This window comes from Cryptomeria japonica, chromosome 6 (genome assembly GCF_030272615.1).
Source record: "Cryptomeria japonica chromosome 6, Sugi_1.0, whole genome shotgun sequence".
NCBI lineage: Eukaryota > Viridiplantae > Streptophyta > Pinopsida > Cupressales > Cupressaceae > Cryptomeria > Cryptomeria japonica.
Window position 1 is genome coordinate 105,444,565 of NC_081410.1, and position 21,900 is coordinate 105,466,464.

At 36.4% G+C, this 21,900-nt stretch overlaps 1 protein-coding gene across 5 annotated transcripts in view; it reads right to left on the minus strand.

Annotated features, from left to right (window-relative positions):
* Positions 1 to 8,587: 8,587 nt before the first annotated feature.
* The window catches only part of LOC131030537 (glycine--tRNA ligase, chloroplastic/mitochondrial 2), a 305,534-nt gene continuing 292,221 nt past the window's right edge, over positions 8,588 to 21,900 (minus strand). For all 5 annotated transcript variants that reach the window (XM_057961392.2, XM_057961391.2, XM_057961390.2 and 2 more), the window contains 3 exons: positions 9,540 to 9,621; positions 9,295 to 9,380; positions 8,588 to 9,095 (listed from right to left, as the gene is read on the minus strand). In XM_057961392.2, the coding sequence (XP_057817375.2) occupies positions 8,997 to 9,095; positions 9,295 to 9,380; positions 9,540 to 9,621 (267 nt within the window). In that variant the 3' untranslated portion in view covers positions 8,588 to 8,996. The remainder of the gene's footprint in view (positions 9,096 to 9,294; positions 9,381 to 9,539; positions 9,622 to 21,900) is intronic.

Consider the following 21,900-nt stretch of genomic DNA (forward strand, 5'->3'; position numbering starts at 1 on the left):
ATGATGAGAAGCGACAAATTGAAGAAGCTGTCATCTGCACACTTCTAAAGTTTCGGCTAGCTCCATTAGAACTAGCAAAGTCACTTCCGAGTGAATTATACTTACATATTGATAACAGATGGAAATATGCAATGGACTCAGAGAAACAAATAAGAGAAAGAAGTCTAGTCCATCTATTCCCTGATATGTCTGCAGCAGAAATCAAGGAGCATTTGACCACATATAATTCTAAATTTCTTGTCAAACAAAGAGCCTTAAAACTGATGAATGGGCTATACATTGATGTGGAAAATGAGACAAAAGCCAAGTGGCAGGAGATCTTCAAACTAAAGAATGTCGGTGAACAATCTCAAGTTGAAATTGTTGATGTCACCGAGCAAGATCCTGATGTCACCGAGCAAGGTCCAGACCCGGCTGACACTATTCAAATTGATGAAGATGTTATGGATGAAGAAGCACTGGAGCAGGAAATGATTGAAGGCACTACCTATGCAAAACTTGTATCTAGTGAATCTGTTTTAGAACAAGTTTAGCCTTATCCGCTAGTGAAGCCACCTGTCTCAACCGAAGCTCCTAAGGACACAGATCAAGGCACCGAAGGTCACAAGTCTGAAGCAGCAGAAGATACAACCAAAGATTAGACGTCTCAAGCACCATCAAGCACTGCAAATGTTATAGCTGAGACCCCTAGCACTGAGACACCCAAGGACACTACAATGGCTACAGGAACCGACCAAAGTGTTGCATCTACCAAGCAACCTACCAAGGGTCAGCAAGCCTCACAAGCACTTGTCTTAGTGCAACCGACCAAAGGAAAAGAGAAGAAGGTGAGAAAGCATAGTTTCAAAATTGATTTGACTAAACCGATAGTGTTGCCCAATGTCGATATCTCAAAATTAAAAGGGCAAGCACTTACCGATTTCGGTGAACTATGCAAAGCAAAGACCGAACAGGAAAAACAATTGGCTATTCAAAAGAAGAATAAAGTACTTCAGAAGGTCAAGACACTACTAACAGAAATGCTACCTTTAGCAACAGTGTCAACCGATGCAGCCATCCACATTCAACTGGATGAACTCCTTACTCAAATAGAAACATCTGGAGTTGATGCATCTGAGTACTTAAGCAAGCTAAAAGATAAAGAGCTTACAACAAAAATGATTGAAGAGGTACAAAAAGCTCTAGCTATAGGAAAAGTAAAGCTTGTCAAATTCATTGCTGAGTTGTCCCCTCAACTCAAGCATATTCTTTATTTATTTCAGAAACTTTGTACATTTTCCTTATTCATTAAAGATATCAAGAATAAAATTGATGCAATTGAGAAGGAGATCACCGATCTCTCAACTAAGTTGACCACCGAGCCTAATTCAGTTCAGAATTTTTATACCAAGCTTCAACAGCTCATGGCTCAATAGTTAGAATTCAGGAATGAAGAGCATAAAATCAGGATGGATATAATGACCCTTCAGACATTATTCCTTCCTCATCTCTCATCAATCCAAGAACAGATCAATAGAGCTACACGCCTATCAACTACACAAGAGGGAAGCACTCTTGATGGCTTAATATCACTATTAGCTGATATTCAAGCACAAAATTCATTAATGGAAAGTGTAAAGGATTCACTCTCAGTCGCCCTCACCGACGCCCAGAACAAGTATAAATCTAAATTTGATCAGTTACCGCCCCCAGATGGAAATTAAGTTTTTGATGTTTGTCAAAAAGGGGGAGTAATATTACAATACTATGTAGAGGGAGTAATACCAGACAAAGGGGGAGTAATACTATATTTGGAGAGTGACATAGTTTTGGTAACACAGTTTTGAGTATTGTATACAAGGGGAGTATACCGAGCAGAATATACAGAGCAATCAGAGCACACAAGAACAGAATAGAACCGAGCATGCAAAATTCAGAGTTATGTACAAAATAATGATAAGGGGAGTATATCTGCATATACTATTTCATTGACTATTGTATATATTGTCAAGTGTAGTCATTTTGCAAAGTATATAGATTTTTGAGTTATGACTTTGAAAGTAGTTTTTGTCAAACATCTCAACTAATGTCAAAAGGGGAGATTGTTACTACTTATCAAATTGCCATTAGTTTTTATATTCAAAGTCATACTATATATTCCAGTCGGTTAGCATTACCGAATCATGCAGTCGGTACACACAGAGAAGTCGGTATGAATAGTCTAGTCGGTTACAGAAGAAAGTAGTCACAGAACGCAGTATTCACCGAGCTGTTTACCGAGTATCTTTTTATGGCTACCGAGTAGTAAAGTTAACACACCGAGTTGATATTCATCGAGTGAAACGTGTTACCAGATACATTGAACCTGGACATGCACATAAAAACGTGTTACAAGATCGAGGCACATCTAACCGTTATTACATTGGAAATTGCACTAGAAGATTGTGTATGATTGCAAGGTCAATCTAACCAATGAAATATTTTGTTTAGTTATTCATTCGAGGAATCTTGTTTGTAAGATCGAAGCAATGAATTAGATCACCGCTTTAAGAGATCTATATAAACAACATGAGAAGAGAGTAAAAATGTGTGTGTGAAGGAAGACTATTACAAAGACATAGAGAGGTCACCGAGAAGGTTATCAGAGAACAATCGAAGAACAGAGTAAACAGAAGGGTTTACCGAGTTACAATATGGGTTACCGAGGTATGCTATAAGAAAGGTAATCTTATTCTGAGCACATAGAATCTGCTATAAAATTTAAGATGTAAAGTTGCAGATATTTGTAATTATTTTATAGTAATATTGTGAAGTTGAAAGAGAAACCTTTAACAGGGTAAAAGACTGTAACCAAGTCTATAAATTGTAAATCCTCTAACCAGGTGCAACATTCAGATTAATGTTGTAAAATCCTTTAGCAAGGTAGATCTAACAGATCTTGTTACTCCTAACAGGGTAAGCTATTAGAAATAGCTAAATGTAGCTCTAATCGAGCAATCTTTATTATTGTAGTAGTGAAGTTGTGGGTGCCATCCCCACCACAGTTTTTCTCTCTAACCAAGAGTTTCTGCGTAACCAAAATATATGTGTTATGGAGTGAATCATGTATGATTGTTATCTGTTTGTTTTAACTTTATTTTATGTTACTACACTATTCTGTTTATGCACAACCGTAAGGTTATTATTAAAGAAAATTTTTGGAGTACTGATTCACCCCTCCCCTCTCAGTACATTAGCTTTCCATATTGGGCCTAACATGAAGTACATGGTTTGACAACTAATTTTATGGTTCTTATTATTAGTATCAACATCATTATCCTTGGTAGTCACTTTTACTTATGGGGTGTTTTCTTTTTCTTTTCTTTTTTATTTTATTTGAGATTAGTTTTCCTTTTTTTGGGGAAGTCAAACATTTCTAGCTAGCATCTCAACACTTTTAGCTTTGAGAACAAATTTATTTTATACTGTGTTTTAAATGAGAGATATTTTTTCAACTATCCTTACTATTGCATCATTCCTTTCAATTTCAACATTACTTTTTTCTTACTCTTTCTTGTGTTAGCATGTTCACACTCAACTTGGCTACAAAATTAGAATCATGCCCAATTCCAACTTGTTTTTATTCACCAACTACTACTTTGTACTTGCATGATAATAGATCCAATTAGGGATTTGATATCATGATTTGAAGATTTGGTCTTCTTATATACTTGTTGCATGCTCTTTCATGTGCTCAAATTATTTATAGGCATGAACTTTACATTCTCATAATTATGAAGCCACTCTATATCAAATCATGCATGCCCATCCTCCTCTTGGACTTCATTGTACTCTATACTTCATTATTAGGAAAATCCTCTCTATTCATCATAGAAATTGTAACTACAATGAAAGGGTTGTGAGTCAAATAACATAACTTACACCAAGGCAAGTCATCTTCCATATTCATTTGACCTCTCCTTAATGGATTATGCATTTCTTTTTCATGAGATATTTTATTTTAGTGCCTAAGAGATGCATGTGTTTCATTTGGTCATAGATTCTTGGATGAATTTGTATTATAGGTTTGTTATACAACTATAGGTCTCATTAAATAATGACACAACATAAAGTGGTGGTAAACCTTGTTGGTGTTGGAAATAAGCCACACTCGGGCCGACGATGGACTGGTCCAAGAGGGGCCAGTAGCTCAGTGGTAGAGCACTCTAGCAGCGTATGGAAGGTCCTAGGTTCGAGTCCTAGCTGGTCCATGTCTCAACATGGTATCAGAGCCAGGTCTAGGCTAGGAGCCCCAAGCACACGAGAGGTGTGGCTAAGGGGGGTTGTTGGTGTTGGAAATAAGCCACACCCGGACCGATGATGGACTGGTCCAAGAGGGGCCAGTAGCTCAATGGTAGAGCACTCTAGCAGCGTATGGAAGGTCCTAGGTTCGAGTCCTAGCTGGTCCATGTCTCAACAAACCTTTCATGTTTATAGCCATCCTATATGACAAATCCTTAGGGGCACCCACAAGCTTGCATATCTTGCCATAGATTATGAGAGGCTTATGTTATTGGTATGAATAACGTATTTTAACTAACTATTTGACTAGTAGGTCTTATTCACATGCTAAGTTTCCTTAGGTCCTAGGACTCTTTTTAGAATTCTTAGTTGTCTTAATGAGATCTTATCTCATTTTATCATATCTTATCTCATTTAGTTCTTATGTCCTAGGCCATTTATCATTTGTCATGTTATAGGATTAAGACACATGTCATGATCTTGTCTAATCCTATCCCTCATCCTTTCCTATATAAGGAAGGCCTCTTGTACACTTTGGATGATAGATCTTAATATCAAGCAAACTCTTGCCTTGCCATACTTTCTTATGGAAGGCTATCTTTTTGTTTTGCAATTGATCTTGGGGCGAGTTGGCTAATCTTCAACTCCTACATGGTATTTGAGGTTGATTTTAAAATCCTTCTCAAATTTGAGGGCTATTTTATGTATTGAGCTATTGCTAGATTGTTGATCTTGGTGAATCTTGAAAAGTTGAGTATGCATTATATGATGAGCTAAAGAATATTTTTTTTTTGAAAGAGATACCATATTAGGGGGTTACTCTTTGTGGGTTTCTATTGCAGATTCATTTTAGACCTTGTTGGAGAAATTCTGAGTTCACCATTAGCCTTAGAGAGTCAAAGAAAGTCGATTTTACCTTTCGTTTTGTCCAAATTGGGTTTGTGAGGCCAAATATATGAGGATTGGAATTTAGGAGGTGGTTGTTAGATCCAAAAGGTGGCTGATATTTTGGAACATTTTGAGTCAAAATATACCCTACCATCACATTTAGAAGGCCCAAAATCCTAAGTTCAATTGTCAAATCATCAAATTTAGAGACTTTCACTTTAAGTCCTTAGATAATTTTTTTGTACCCCCATCATTTTCACTCATACGGTTGTATGAAATCCATAATCTATAGACTGTATGTTTTGCAAACAAATGCAGTCACAAGTGAGTGGTATAATCAAAGCAATCAACAAAATATTCTTGCAGTATATCCATTTGCTTGTATCACCATCATGTCTGTAAAATCTTCATATAGCCTCCACATCACTCTTACACTAGCAAGTACAATTAGTCGAAGTTTAAATTAAAATATTTTATTATTATTATTAAAGTTTAGCACTTGGTTCAAATGCCTTGATCATATTGTTAGAGTTGGGTCCAAACCCTAGCAAGTGCCATGCCTATGCTCTAATATTCTACAAATACTTGATAGTACTCAAGAATAATAAGCCACTTTGAGTGGGGGGCAAACCTACACAATTCCTTAAGAACATAATTTGCAAGATGATAACAATAAACCAACCTAGATACCTAAAAAACGAACCTAAGATAACCAAAATATTTAAATAAGAATATAATAATGATCATATAACTTAATCAAGAGTTAAGGTAGCCACAAATTGACTACATGTAACCCTATGCACATTTGAATTAAGGGCATAATAATTTTGTTTCCAATCTTGACAATTGTGTGGTCATGATAACACATTAGGGGCATACGCCTTTTCTATTGTCCTATGTGCTTACATGAGCATTTTTGAAATTGAGGGTCATATTACCCTTTTTTTTCCCATGCTAAGGACAACCTTTTTCCTTAATATCATCTCTAGCCGGTGTTCTTACCACACTAAGTATTCGGCATGCTTCATTGGTTGATACACAATGCATTTGTTACAATTTCTTTACATGATTCACATGCTTACATTCTTACCCTATATTGACATAGCATGTACCATTGTTTTCTCCTCTAATTTCTTGCATCCAATGAACACAAACAATTGGAGGGAGCATATTCTAATAGTCTAATGATTATATTGTGAACAATTACATGTGCGTAGATAGAGACTCATCAACACAACACACCAAATGCCCAATGAGCCTTACCATCCCATGAATGCCAAGCCAAGCAAAGAGTTATCACATTTATATAGGCAAAAAATTTGTAAACCTTCTATCGCCCTCTCCTTTTCATGATAGATGAGAGTAAAATTCAACTTGTAGTTTTCTTCATTTTTACTTGCATGACATAAGCTATTCATTGCACATTTTCCCTCTATTTTACAAGTTCCCAAGGAGCTTATATTTTAAGGATGGACATACACGACAATATTTAGTGGGGTTTAATACTTTGTATGGACTCAAGCATCCACCCAAATAATTTCTTTCAATTTGTGTTTAAGAGGGACATGCAAATACATGGGGGCAAACTATAATGATAAAATTTGCATAGCCATGTTATTTCCCATTTATTTTTATGCTCTTTTTGAGAGTGGCTTAAAAAATTTACACATCGATAGATGGTACAATCTTATGTGAATTCAAGCTTCTTCCATGCCCTTGCTCTTACATTCCTATGCATTTACCCCCTAAATCTCCCACATACAAATATTTCAATATACTCACCCAAATTATGAGTTTATTACACCTATCTGTGCACCAATCCCATTCACTTGTTATTGATATCAACTTTACCATTCTTATGTTTGGACCATCTCCACATATGTGGGTTTGATCTCGAACCCACAAACTTGGCCCCTATAATTAAAAAAATAAAATAAATTTGGCTGGCTCTCATCCATTTCTTTTCTGCCTAGACTTGACTAAAGACATGTTTGCGTGTTTTATGATATTTCCTTTAAATGCATTTAACTGTATTCATTTCACATCCTACTTGATCCTATCTCATTCAAGCTTAGCCAGTACAAAGAAGCATGCTAAATACACTTATATTAAAGAACTAAAAACAATTTAGATTTGCATAATTATTCGAGAGCATTTGTATAACTGAAGATTAGTGTCCTTTTAACATTTGCATGATTATAAAGCTGGTTTCTTTGGGGGGTTGACCAAGGAGAACTTGTCCCCTAGTGATCATAACAACCTTCTAAAGGTATTCATAATTACCACCAATCCTTAGAGCAACATAGAGAACACTGAATTCAATTAAATAGGAATAAGGAACTCATTGTCAATCGTGTCATTTTTGCAGAGAAAGATCAGATCTGCAACTGCAAAAAGGAACCCACATCAATAAACTTGACCCTTGTCGAAGCACATAGTATGTTCCAAATCCAATACAAAATACTTTTAAGGTCTTGTCATTTCTAGGCCTGATACATCATAGTATGTTCCAAATCCAATACAAAATACTTTTGAGGTCTTGTCATTTCTAGGCCTGATACATCATGATTTTAAGGTGTAAAAAAGATATACATATCATCTTCATACCTAAAGTTAAGTGTCCTATCTTTCACATTTTCTTTCAAAATTTAACATCAAGATTTAAGTTTCTTGACATTCATTGCTTGCAGCTTTGTTATCTAAATTAGCCCATGCATTTATTGCTTACATTAATTTATTAGTCTATACAACACATTTCGTTTAGAAAAAAAATTATTCTCCTTTACATTATCATAAGGCTGCCTTTTACACGATGAATAGCCCTTCACAAACAGTGATGAGTAGAAGGCAAGAAGGCTGACTGAACAGGATACAAAGCTGGGCGAACTCAAAATTACAAAGGGCAACAAAGAACTTTTAAAAGAGATTAGCAAAAACACCTTTCAAGTTTGTCCTTTCACGTAAGAGCATTGAAATACATAGCCAAAGTAGGAATTTCAGCACAATAAAAAAAGTGGTCATAAAATTATGCATATTGTAAGCACAGCAAAAAAAGCGATCAAGTAATTATGCATGTTGAAAGACAGCAAAAGAATGATCATAATGTTCCAAAGGAGGTGATTAGGGTGCTGGGACCCTGTTTGCCCCTCCATTGTTAACATCCTCCCTGTTAGCATTCGCAAGTTATTTTATTGTATACCGTATACCAGAACTAGTTTAGTAAATAAACTCATTTATCTTATCCACATGGCCTCTGAAAAATGATACATTTCAGTTACCAAATAATTGTTTTATCGGTGATACTTGGTATACCATATACCAGAACTAGTTTAGCAAATAAACTCATATATCTTATCCATATGGCGTCTGAAAAATGATACATTTCAGTTACCAAATAATTGTTTTATTGGTGATACTTGTCTAAATATAAACTCGAAAAAATACCAATGCAGTCTTCCTTATTCAAAACTTCAACTCAAGTTACTGTAGCATGAACTGTTTCTTTGTTATATCTGCATGAGACAAAACGAACTCACTTGAAGATTGAGACACTGTATTCCAGGGAATATATCATTTGAAACATGATATGTTTCAGTTACGAAATAATTGTTTTTATTGGTGATAATTGAAAAAATACCGATGCAATCTTCCTCATTCAAAAACTTCCTACAGCAGTTTGAAACATTTCTTTGGTTTATATGTGCATGAGACAAAATGAATTCGTTTAAAGATTGAGACAATTTATTCCAGGAAATGTATCCTTTATCGACTTACAAAAGTATATGGTATTGCTTTGCTTCAAATGAATAAAAAATATATTTATATCTACATATAGACAATTCTTGTTCCTAAAATCCAGGCAAAACTGACAGGTCTGCAATTCCACGTGGAAGATTTGCAATTCTCCCCAATAGAGCAAGCCTATTATTCCGCAACTTTTCATCTTCCTGTTAAAATAGTATTAGGTAGTGTTAATGGTACGAAGTTTGCGCTCTCCATAATCAATGCGGAAGAGTATAAATTAATGTTATTGAAGTTTGAAATATTGAGCAGATACTTCTCCAAGGTAAAAATTAAAAAACAAAACTTAGAGACTACACATGCCATGAGAAAAAAATTGAACTAAATGAAAACAAAATGGCATACCGTCATAACAAAAACATTACTGAAAAAATGTTCCAGTGGTTGAACAAGTTGTACAGACGCTTCTATAAAAACATCGATTTCAACACCTAAAAAACAAGCATGTAAATTGGCCAGGTTATTCACAATGGTTAGTATAATAATTTATCCTAAAAGATTATTGGATTTAATATAAAATTTATGATAGCCTGTTAACTTTGCAGATAAATATGACAAGAAACATATCAATCGTACAATAAAATACGCACTTGGACTTATTCTGGATTGAGCATTTTGAAATGCACTCCACAATGCTTTCTCCTCCTCCGTTTCAAAAAGAGCTTCGTCAACCTGTCAAGTTTAATGTTTTTGTAAGAAAACTGTATGCCAAGGTTTTGAAAATAAGGAAAAATTATAAAAAAAAGTAAATAAATTCGCAAATGTTCAAATATGAATTCAGTCGGTACTGCTATGGATCCATTTGAAATTGTATTTGACACCAAATTTGCAAACATAGAATAAGTGAATGGTTTTGAATTCGCTTGGTCCCATGCATGAAGTGGTCATTTTTGAAACAGAAACAAGGGAAATAAACTGAATCGAGTATTAAGGTTCCACAAACACTTAAGGATATCAGACACTACACACTTGACATAATACTGAAACTTATGGATTATTGTGGATAGAAATGTGAGTTTAGGATTACCATGGCCGTTCATTAATCTTGATTAATTATAGCTTCTCCATCTTATGCTTTTATTACTCATAACTTGTATGCAAGAATGCTCATTCCTATCTATTTAGTAGTGTCGGAACCAATCAAGATCGAAATGAGAAGAATTATTCATATGTTGGACTCTATAAAGACAATTCTCGGGCAATGTTATATTGATTGGTGGATGCACAAGGGTGCAAGGTTGGTCTGATGGAACAAAATCGCAGGGTTGAGTGTAATGTCCCTAACTGGGGTTCCCCAATTAAGCTCACTGTGCTGATAATTCAGTTCAATAGTTCATTAATTAATAGCTCAAGTTTATTTTACATATAACTGAAGCAGTAACAGTAATAACAGATTCAAGTCGTATTGTATGTCTCTATCTCATAATCTTGTAACTAAATTAGCTGAAAATAGATATGTCACAGATTGTTATGGTAATTGCAATTTAAGGGCCTATAAACCCTGAAGAATCTACAAAGATATAACTTAAGCAAAGTAGAGGAGGTAAAGAAATACCTGATATGCTGAGGTGGAGTCCTGCAGACAAGTTGGGATATATAGATTTATAAGATATGTGATTATAGCAGATTCTAAAATCCTATTATTTGTACAGCACGAACCTATTCTCAAGAACATAATCATAGGAACAGATAGTGGAGTAGGATGGCTAAGTGTGGTGCCCAAGAAGCCCTCCACCCTAGGCTCAAGGGCGGCTTGATCCCCTTGACCTCAAGTGGCCCATGCCATCAATGAGGTGGCCTACCCAGTGTGGCATCCTATCACCGTTCTCCTCCACTTACCATATCTATCCCACAATCCAGGGTTACAGATTCATTCAGTATGATAGAAGATGTATGGTTTACAGCAAGGTGCCCAGGAAGCTACTCATTTACAGGCCCAAAGGCAGCATCCCTTATGCCCCTTTCGCTTCATGGGACTCCCTGATCCTAAATCATGAAGTGGCGTGCCTTTAAAGGTGGCCCCAGCACCGTTCTCCTTACTGCAACCCATCACCTTGGATCATACTTACTAATGAACAGTTCACCAGAATTGAATATGTCAAACTACATGGAGTTTCCAGCCTCCAAGTATATTCACAAACTGGATATGCAAGGGTATATATATTTCAAATGCAGTGATGTTGTAATATCCCCAATTTGAAATAGAATTTAATAATAAATGATAATAATAAAATTAAAATATAAAATGATATAATTAAATATGATTAATAAAAAATTAATTAAGGTAATGAAAAGTCAAAAGATATGAAAGGAAAAGTTGTGATTCCCTCAACAATGATATATAAAAGGGAGAAGAAAACCTCATTTGAGAGGGGGGATAATTTGGTGATGAGAAGTGCAGATTTGATTTAAATAATAAGTGCAGATCTGATTATGAAAGGTTGTGTCCCTTTCAAATGGTAGAAATAATGAAGAGTTACACTCTTTCAAAGGGTGCTAATGGTGAAAGGGTATGTCTCTTGCCAAAGGGCATACATGATGAAGAGGTGTGACCTCTCCCTCAAATTGAGAGATATAAAGGGAAGGAATGAAAAGCATCTAGTGACATCACGATTGATGAGATCAGATCAGAATTGTTATCAAGTTATAGGAAGTAACATTTGTGTTCTTTATGGTATGCCTCCCAATCTGCAGGCGACATCTACAGTGTGAACTCCAACCGTAGGCTACAATCTGCATACATGTAAGAGGGGTTAAGAAGTCTTAAGGTATATATGTGTGTGGACGTGTGTGCCACACACACACATATGCATTTTTATGAATACATATATCTCTAATGATTACTTATATGAATGTAGCAATAAAGATAGGAATCTATGTAGAATATGTATGTATATTTAGGATAATTAGAAAGATTAAAGAATATGTAAATGAAGACGTAAATTATGGAATGGAAAACAGTAGTGAATTATAAAATGTAATATTAATGTGATTATATGATGAAGGTTATAGGGAAGAAATTCCCTTAGCCTAATGGAGGGATTATGATAATCCCTGGAGGGCAATATATACTGAATATCTATATGCATATATATGGCTTGGTTGACTAAGTTCATCCAAGAAGAGACGGATCTGGCCGGTCCCCTCTGAGGACTTGGATGATGGGATGCATCATCCAAGGCAAGGAATTGACCTAGGGTCTTCCTTGGATGGCTTGGGTGTAAGAGGTTACACCCAAGACAGGAATCGAATTCACCTTCGATTTCCTGGAGGGCTTGGATGTAAAAAATTACATTCAAGACAGGAGTCGAATTAACCTTCGATTTCCTGGAGGGCTTGGAAGTAAAAAATTACATTCAATACAGGAGTCGAATTAACCTTCCATTTCCTGGAGGGCTTGGATGTAAGAAATTACATTCAAGACAGGAGTCGAATTCACCTTCGACTTCCTGGAGGGCTTGGAACCAAGATGGGTTCCAAGAAGGCGAGTTTCATGGCCGCCTAAGGACATACTTTCGTATGGCAATCGTATCCTTTTATTAGATAAAAGTTGTGATTATGTTAAGTAAGTATTTTAAAGTTAGATTGCAATTTAGATTACTTCTATATATATATATATGTTTGTTGTATTCTAACAATCTATTTTGCAGATTAATGATCTCTAACTAGTAGGGACATTACAGATGTTATGCATATCATATTGTGCAGAACTAGTTGTAATAGAATTACAGAATTTAAATGTATTTGTGCTAGTTCGCATGCCAGATATTCTACTTTTTAAGTCTGTCTGTGTGCCTCTCTTTTCACACGCCTTCCTTATCTCTATTCCTTCCGCCTGTAACTTAATAACAGTTCTGATCTGATTTGATCGATGGTGTTCTCTCTGGATGCTTTGATTCCTTTCCTTTATATCTCTCAATGTGAGGAGGGATCACACCTCTTCATCATGTATGCCCTTTGGCAAGAGACACACCCTTTTACCATTAGCACCCTTTCAAAGAGTGCAACGCTTAATTATTTCTGCCCTTTGAAAGGGACACAACCTTTCACAATCAGATCTGCACTTTTATTTAAATTAGATCTGCACCTCTGATTCCCCATTTTTTCTTCTTTCGAATGAGGTTCTCTTCTCCCTCTTATATCTCATGTTTGAGGGAGTCACATCTTTTCATTCCATGTCTTTTGACCATTCATTAACTTAATTAAACTTTAATTATATTTGATTTTATATTTTAATTTAAATGTTATTTTTAATCTTGTGTATTTTAATTTTATTATTATTATATATTATTAGATCCTATTTCAAAGTGGGGACATTACAAGGAGTCTTAAAAATTTAGTGAGATTTACTTGTTGATAGAGATGCTCTAAAATGTGCCTTGCTATGTGTTGGTGTATGTTTTTATCATATACTGAACATTAGAATAAAATATCCAAGGATACTCTATCCTCTCCTGAACAAAATCACTACGTGTGCCAAGATTGTGAGAAAGACCACACGATGACTCCAAGGTCTATATGTGTGAACAAGTGACTTTATGTTGGATAGCTTCCTTGGTAATGCATGCTGAAATAGCAGGGAGACTTATGCTCAACAAATATCATTCACAAGCTAGGACTTAGATGGATTTATCAATGTTTGCTCTCTTTTTTTTTGGTTTTTGGATTTTCGAATTTCGGACTTCTTCAAAAAAGGATAAAAAAGATAAGGGTTTAGAAGTTTTATGCTACTCCTATGAACTCAAGAGACGGTAAAGATTTGGTGAAACCAATAACAACACTTTGTTTCGCTACACTAGGACAACTACGCAAAACAAATGCAATCTTCTAGGATTGTGCTCAAGGTTTTTATACTTGTGAATAATACCATTAATCAAACAATATTTACTCAAAGTAGAAGTTAAAGCATCCACATCATAAGCTTAGGCTAACTTTACACATTGAACGAAAATCATCCATCCAAAGAAAGTATGAGCAAGAGTTTCACCAATCTAAACTATCGAATCCTTCATTCATCTAACAACTTTGAAAGCAAATTAACCCTAAGAAAATCTATTCTATTGTTGAAGAAAGATATGCAACCATGCAACCACTTAATAACAATAAGACTTCAAAACAAAATCTGCAAATGAACTTTTTATTATTCAAGTAGCTCTAAGCAACAATTTCATAAATCTCTCCACAACAACAATGAAATGAGAGAATGAGAGTTTATATAGAGTTCTGAGAAACAAATGAATGCCCGAGATCGATCTAAGATCAACGCCTGAAACAACACAACCCTAGAGAGAGTTTCCCAAAATAACACTAGAAACCAATGCATGCTAGACAAGTGGCATGAATAGCCATTTCCTAGGAAGGCACATCCTTATCCTGCTGATTGGTAGCGTATTCAATGAACCTGGACACAATCGTGTTCACCTCCTCCATCGTGACGTGGCAGCATATTGACCCTGTATTCCCACTCGTCCTAGTCGATTGTACAAGCGGCAAATGCAATCGCCCATTCCAGCTCTTGTTTTTGGAAGGCATCTCGAATGGACAAGAATTGTGATGCCGTGGTCAAATTTTGCTTCACGACTAGTCCTGTGACTGTGAAGAAAATTTCCTGAGCTCTGCGCTTAAGATTTTCCAACTGCATATCACTTTCTCAGATGGTTTCCTTTTCGAGTGAATCAGCAGTTGTAAGGAAGATTTTACTTTGTATTTCTTTAATCTGCTTTTCGGCCTCAGTACTTTCAGCCTTTACCTTCTCCAGAACTTCATTGCATGCAACCAATGCCCAATGTCATGTGTTGAAATCATAGGCAGCCTCTGTTGAAATTATCTTTCCCTCAATCAGTTCCTGTTAAGGCATGCCTTTCAACACTCTAAGGCACGAGATAACTCTGTCTTGAATATCCTGAAGGTCAGCCCATGCTTCTGCCATGTTCGCAATTCTAGAGAGCATGAAGGAAGTCTGTCCATATGTTAACAGCAATTTATCTATGAATGTGGCTGGTTCTTCTCTATTGCTTGCCATCCATTCTTTAGCCTCTCTTGCCGTTACTTTTTCTTGTTCAAAATTCTCAACTGCTTCTTGCGAGGATTTCAAAAGTGGAGGAGCTACTGCATCACCTTGGTTAAGTGGCTTGGTCAAGTGTTGAATGTATTCCTTCAAGCATTCAATCTCCCTTTTGTATTCTTTCTTCTTTCCTACCTCTTTATCTAGTCTAGCCTTCATGGAAGCGATTGAATTGTCTAAGTCTTCCACCTCTTGACCCTTTGTAGTTGGTCCCAAGTCGAAGGTGGTAATTTCATATTCATGATGAGTTATATCTTCTTTTGACTTGTTTATTTTTGGTATAGCAATTTGGACTGTACGACAACCTGTCTCATCTCTCTCGATTGTGGAAAACTTCCTGGCAGGCTTCTTTGCAGCAACCTCTCCTAATCTGGCCAAGAAATTGGTCGTGTGATCTTCTTCTTCCTAAACTTCCACTAGTACTTTCACTTTCAATCTTTCTCTCAGCTAGTCAAGAATTGTAGGCTGCTCAACGACTTCCTCTTCCTGATTGCTCTCTTCACATGGAATATTTTGACCTCCACTAAGAGCAGAAATCATTCCCTCCTGAAACTCATCGCTCAGAATATCCATTTCATTATCGGATTCCAATATCTCTGTGCCTGTAGGAGATGGTAGTTCTTCTTCCTCCTGATGTATTGGTATTTCATTTCCCTCGTGGAATGGAGAAGGAATTTCTATTTCATCAAATAGCTGATCCTCGATGATCATTAGGCTGCCCAAATTCCTAGATGTAGCAGAATGGGGTGGCTCTGACCTCTGCTTCTTTTGAGCAATTTTCTCATTCGTGACTTCCTTCCCTTTTTACCTTGAATGATCATCAATTACTTCCTTCCTTTTCCTCAAACGGATGCTTTCAATTGGTCAAGCACTTTCTGTTAATGTATAGATAGCTTCGGTAAGATAAATGATTGATATTTAATCGTGCAAACATAGACTAATCTCAATATTAAATGATAGTCTAACCGATAATCATTAAGTCTTATTTGCAAGAGTTAACTCGATTTGTCAATCGGTGAATACGAATAGATTATCAAATTTGGATACTATGATAATGAATAGTTAATATAAAAGGAATGTTTATCAATTGAATGCTTGAGTTTATTCATTTTAATAATCGATATGATAAATGATTGAATGAGAGATAAATGATATCTCTCATTCAATCATTTATCATATCGATTATTAAAATGAATAAACTCAAGCATTCAATTGATAAACATTCCTTTTATATTAACTATTCATTATCATAGTATCCAAATTTGATAATCTATTCGTATTCACCGATTGACAAATCGAGTTAACTCTTGCAAATAAGACTTAATGATTATCGGTTAGACTATCATTTAATATTGAGATTAGTCTATGTTTGCACCGATTAAATATCGGGGAATATATTAAACTCACACCGATTATATCGGGTGTTAAGGATAGTGTTAATATAACACTGTTTGGCATACACTGATTATATCGAGTGTTAAAGATAATGTTAATATAACCATGCACCATCGATAATTATATCGGGTGTTAATATAACCATGCACCACCGATAATTATCGGGTTTTTGAATATGCACCGGTTGCTAAATAAAACGCCATGCACTAGTATTGTGACGGGGCACGATCAAGTGATGCCTTGACCGGCCATGTCATGAAATGTGTGGGAATGGACATGAAATTTATAAATGCTCCTCCTCTCCTGCCACATAAAAGAAGACAATCAGATTTATATAATAATTCAGTAATAGATAAAACAAAATATTAAAGTAGAATATAACTTGCATATTGAATGTAAATTGAACATCATTTACATGGTATCAGAGCTATAGTTAAATTGAACCTGAGGCTGTTCAATTTTACGTAAAATTCAAATCAAGTATATATTCAACATCACAATCGTATCAATGGCTAGCGCTATCAGATTTGAAGACAGACTTGCAAGGGGTGACGACTTCTCCGCATGGAAATTCAGAATTCAAATGATTCTAAAATAAAATAGAATTGAATCATTTGTAAAGACTGAAACTAAAGAACTTGAGACTGAACCCGACAAAGCCATTTGGAGAGAAGGAAATGATAAGGCTGTCAAAATCATAGTTGATGGGGTAAGGAACAACATTATGCCCATTATAAGGAAACATGAAACAACTTTCAACATGTTCAAAGCACTTGAAGACGTCTTTGAGATATCCAATGCTAGTAGAACCTTGGCTCTAAAAAGAGAGATAAATCACATAGCCATGTTAAAAGGAGAATCAGTCAATGCCTACTTCATGCGAATATCTACCTTAAGGGATGAACTGGCAACCCTTGGATATGAGATCCAAAGCAAAGAATTAACCCTCATTGCTCTAGATGGGTTGCCTAGCATCTGGGAAACATTCGTCCAAGGCATCAGTGCAAGGGACAATTTCCCTAAATTCAATAGGCTAAAGGCTGACTGTCTCCAAGAGGAATCAAGGCAAAATAAGAAAGGGATCAAACAGAAGAATATAGATGAAGACCTACAAGTTCTAAATACGAACTCAAACAAGAAAGGCAAGCAGAAGCAATTCAGGAAGAGAAAAGGTCGTCACAGCAAGAACTCCTTCAAGAAGAATCTCTCTCAAATTTAGTGTTACAGATGTGACAAATTTGGGCACTATGTTGCCAAATGTCCAGAAACAGCTAAACAAGCCACATTTGTCAAAACAGGAAAATCCAAAAGGGAAGAGGACTCCGAGAAGTATGTGCTCTATTCAGCACTCACAAATCAAGCATCAAACAAAGTGAATTCCTAGGTAATCGACAGTGGCTCATCCAGACACATCACAGGATTCAGAGAAGTACTAGACTCCATGAAAGAGGAGAATGATGAGGAGGTAACCATCGGAGATGACTCTACACACCCTGTCAAAGGAGTTGGAAACTGCACCATCAAACTAAAGTCAGGTGTATCATTACAACTTAGAGGAGTGCTATATGTTCGAGGCATTAAGAGGAATCTAGTCTCAATATCAGCACCGGAGGACAACGGATATAGAGTGACCTTCATGGACAACAAAGTATTGGCTTGGTCGAAGAACTCATCCATCAAGAAAGCTAAAACAATTGGTCAAAGACAAGGCTACTTGTATGAGCTATGCACAGAGCCCAACTTAACCCTAATTCATGAAACTACAGATGCCAATGAAATTTGGCATAGAAGACTAGGCCATCTAAATTTTAGAGCTTTATCATCAATGGGAGACCTTGTCACAGGTCTACCTAAGCTAAAGCAATATCATTCAGAGGCATGCACAGGATGTGCCCTAGGTAAAAATACTAAAGGTGCTTTTCAAAGTAGTACTAGGAAAACAAGTAAAATTTTAGAGTTAGTTCATTCTGATGTATGTGGACCAATGTCGGTAAATTCATTGGGGGGATTTTTGTATTATGTAAATATTTGTTGATGACTACTCTAGGAAAACCTGGATCTACTTTCTGAAATGTAAAGAATCAGAAGAGATCCTTAATAGGTTTAAAGTATTCAAATCACTAACAGAGAACTACTCAGGAAACAAAATTAAAACCCTAAGAACTGATAATGGGGGGGAATACACATCAGAATTATTTAAAGAGTTTTGTAAAAATTCAGGGATTAAGAGGGAGTTAACAATACCTTACAACCCTCAACAAAATGGGATAGCAGAAAGAAAAAATAGGACAATCGTTGAAGCTGCCAAAGCTATGATTCTTGATCAGAATCTAAATATCAATCTTTGGGCAAAAGCAACTAGCACTGCTGTGTATATTCAAAACAGATGTCCTCACTCTCATCTTGAAGATAAGATCCCTGAGGAAGTCTTTACTAAATCAAAACCGGATATAAGCCACCTTAGGATTTTTGGATGCCTTGTCTATATTCATGTACCTAAGGAGAAAAGATTAAAATTAGAGCCTTCTGGAAAAAGGGGAATCTTTGTAGGAAATAGTGAAACCTCCAAAGCCTACAGGATATATATACCTGGTCCAAAGAATATTGAACTAAGTAGGGATGTGATCTTTGAAGAAAACTTAGCCTTCAAAAGAGCCCAAAGCTCTCTAGATCCTGAAGTCTATATCCCCACCCCTAGCTTAGATAGAGATCCTACTCCTGAGCTTCAGAGGGAGAATCCTAAGGAAACTATGAGTGAAACTCAAAGTCCACCTAGAGAAAACCTCAAGAAAAGACCACTATGGGCCACCAAAACTGTAGAAGAAGCTCATAAATTTGTTGCTCCTTTAGGAAACTTCAGAGAAAGCAAAAGGCCTAATAAATTCACTAGCTATGTTGCCCTTATGAATGATCTCTCTAAAGCGGAACCAAACAATGTATCAGATGCACTTGAACATCAAGTATGGAAAGATGCCATGTCTGAAGAGTATCAGTCCATTATGAAAAATGATGTTTGGGAGATTGTTCCTAGGCCAACTAAGAAATTTGTGGTTTCATCTAAATGGCTTTTTAAGATCAAACATGCTGGAGATGGCAGTATTGAAAAACACAAGGCTAGATTTGTAGCTAGAGGGTTCTCACAAAGGGAAGGAATAGATTATGAAGAAACTTTTGCACCTGTTGCCAGATATACATCAGTAAGAGCTGTATTAGCCATTGCAGCAGCAAAGGGGTGGAAGGTACACCAAATGGATGTTAAGACAACTTTTCTAAATGGTGAGATCTCAGAAGAAGTCTACCTAGAGCAACCTGAAGGTTTTGAAATTCATGATGCAGAGTCTCATGTGTGTAGACCAATGTTACCTCGAGTTTCTGGGACGGGGACAGGAGGGGACGACGGGATGCGTTTCTGGGACGGCAAATTTTTGGCGGGGGACGGCAAAGGGGACGGCTATATAAAATATAGGAAAAATTTAAAATATATAGGAAAATTTCAAAATTCTAAATGTTCATATGAAAACATGGATAAAGCATGCATACATACATTATATTCATATGAAATCAATAAAACATGGATATAGCATGTGTATGATACTATGAAAAGTTGAAGACATTTTAGAATGTAAATTCTGAACATACAACATTGTTAATACTCAATAGACAATATGCAATTATGCATTCATAAATCAAAATTTCAATTCATTCACATTGTCAATATGCATATCATAATAGATATTAAAGAAATAACATACAAAATGTCAAAACAAAGAGGTTAAATTTTCCCTACTTCTATCGACGCAGTTTCCCCCCATATTTTTCAATGGGGGTTTGGGGGCAGCGCCCCTTGCACGCTCCCTGTCGCGATACAGGGCGGGGTCGAGGGGCAGCGCCCTGCGAGGCCAAAAAAACTTATTCTTTAATAAAGGCGTTGGGTGTTATTTTTCTATTAACTCGCCGAGTTTGGCGATTTTCTAATCTTTGTGTCAAAATGTCCAAAGGCTACACTGCTGCCATATAGTTTCATTGTCAAAATTATGAATTAAATTAATGTTATCTTTTAATTTTTTTATTTTTAATAACAATTTGAATTAATAAGGGGCCTATATTAGAAAATTTGAAAAAAAAATTGAAAATACAAATTTTTTTATTTTTTTAATATTTTTTAATGGCCTTAGATATGGGGGACGTCTGGCCATCCCTGGGACGGATTGGGGACGTCCCAACCGTCCCCGGGATGTACGGACGTCCCCTAGAGCTAGGGCAGGCGTCCCCCCGTTTCGGGGACGTCCCCTCATAATACAGGGCAATTTGGGGAAACGTCCCCTGGCCGTCCCCAAGTCCCCGAAACGTCCCCGGGACGGGGATAGGGGTTTTCAAGTCAGGGACGCGTCCCCAGGTAACTCTAGTGTAGACTCAAGAAAGCTCTCTATGGGATCAAACAAGCTCCCAGGGCTTGGTATGCAAGAATTGACACCTATCTCTCAGGGCTAGGCTTCTCCAAAATGATGCAGATCCTAATCTCTACTACAAAAGAAATAAAGGTGATATGCTAATATTGATTTTATATGTTGATGATTTATTAATCACAGCAAATGATCACCTTATAGATCAATGCAAGAATGATCTATCCAAAGAATTTGATATGAAGGACTAAGAAGGACTTAGGACTCCTTCATTACTTCCTAGGATTGGAAGTATGGCAGAATTCTGACAACATTATACTAAACCAAGGAAAGTACACCTTGGATATTTTGAAGAGATTCAGAATGTTAAACTGTAGACCCATGACCTCTCCTATGGAAACCAATTTACATAAACTTAAAGAAGCAGCAACAGAGTCACCACCCATTGATCCTACTCAATATAGACAGATGATTGGGTCCCTGATGTACCTGCTAAATACAAGACTAGATATCTGTTATGGAGTTAATGCTCTAAGTCAGTTATGTGTGAACCAAAGGAGATACACCTGGTTGCAGTAAAACACATTATGAGATATCTACAAGGTACCCTAAACCTTGGTCTCAAATATGAGAAAGTTGATATAAACCTACATGGATTCACAGATTCAGATTGGGCTGGAAGTGTGACAGACAGGAAAAGCACTTCAGGGTGTTGCTTCAGTCTAGGTTCAACCATGATATCTTGGATCAGCAAGAAGCAGTCTTCAGTAGCTCAAAGCTCCACCGAGGCAGAATACATCGTAGCTTCTATGGCTGCCCGAGAGGCAATATGGCTTAGGAAGTTGCTTGTGGGGTTGTTTGGAGAACCTATGAAACCCACTACTATACACTGTGGCAACCAGAGCTGCATAAAGCTCTCAGTAAATCCAGTGTTTCATGACAGATCCAAGCATATTGAGATTCCATACCACTATGTGCGAGATATGGTAGACAGGAATGCAATCCAACTAGAATATGTTTGTACAAGAGATCAAACTGCAGATATTTTGACCAAAACGCTTTCCAGAGTGAAGGTTGATCACTTCAAAA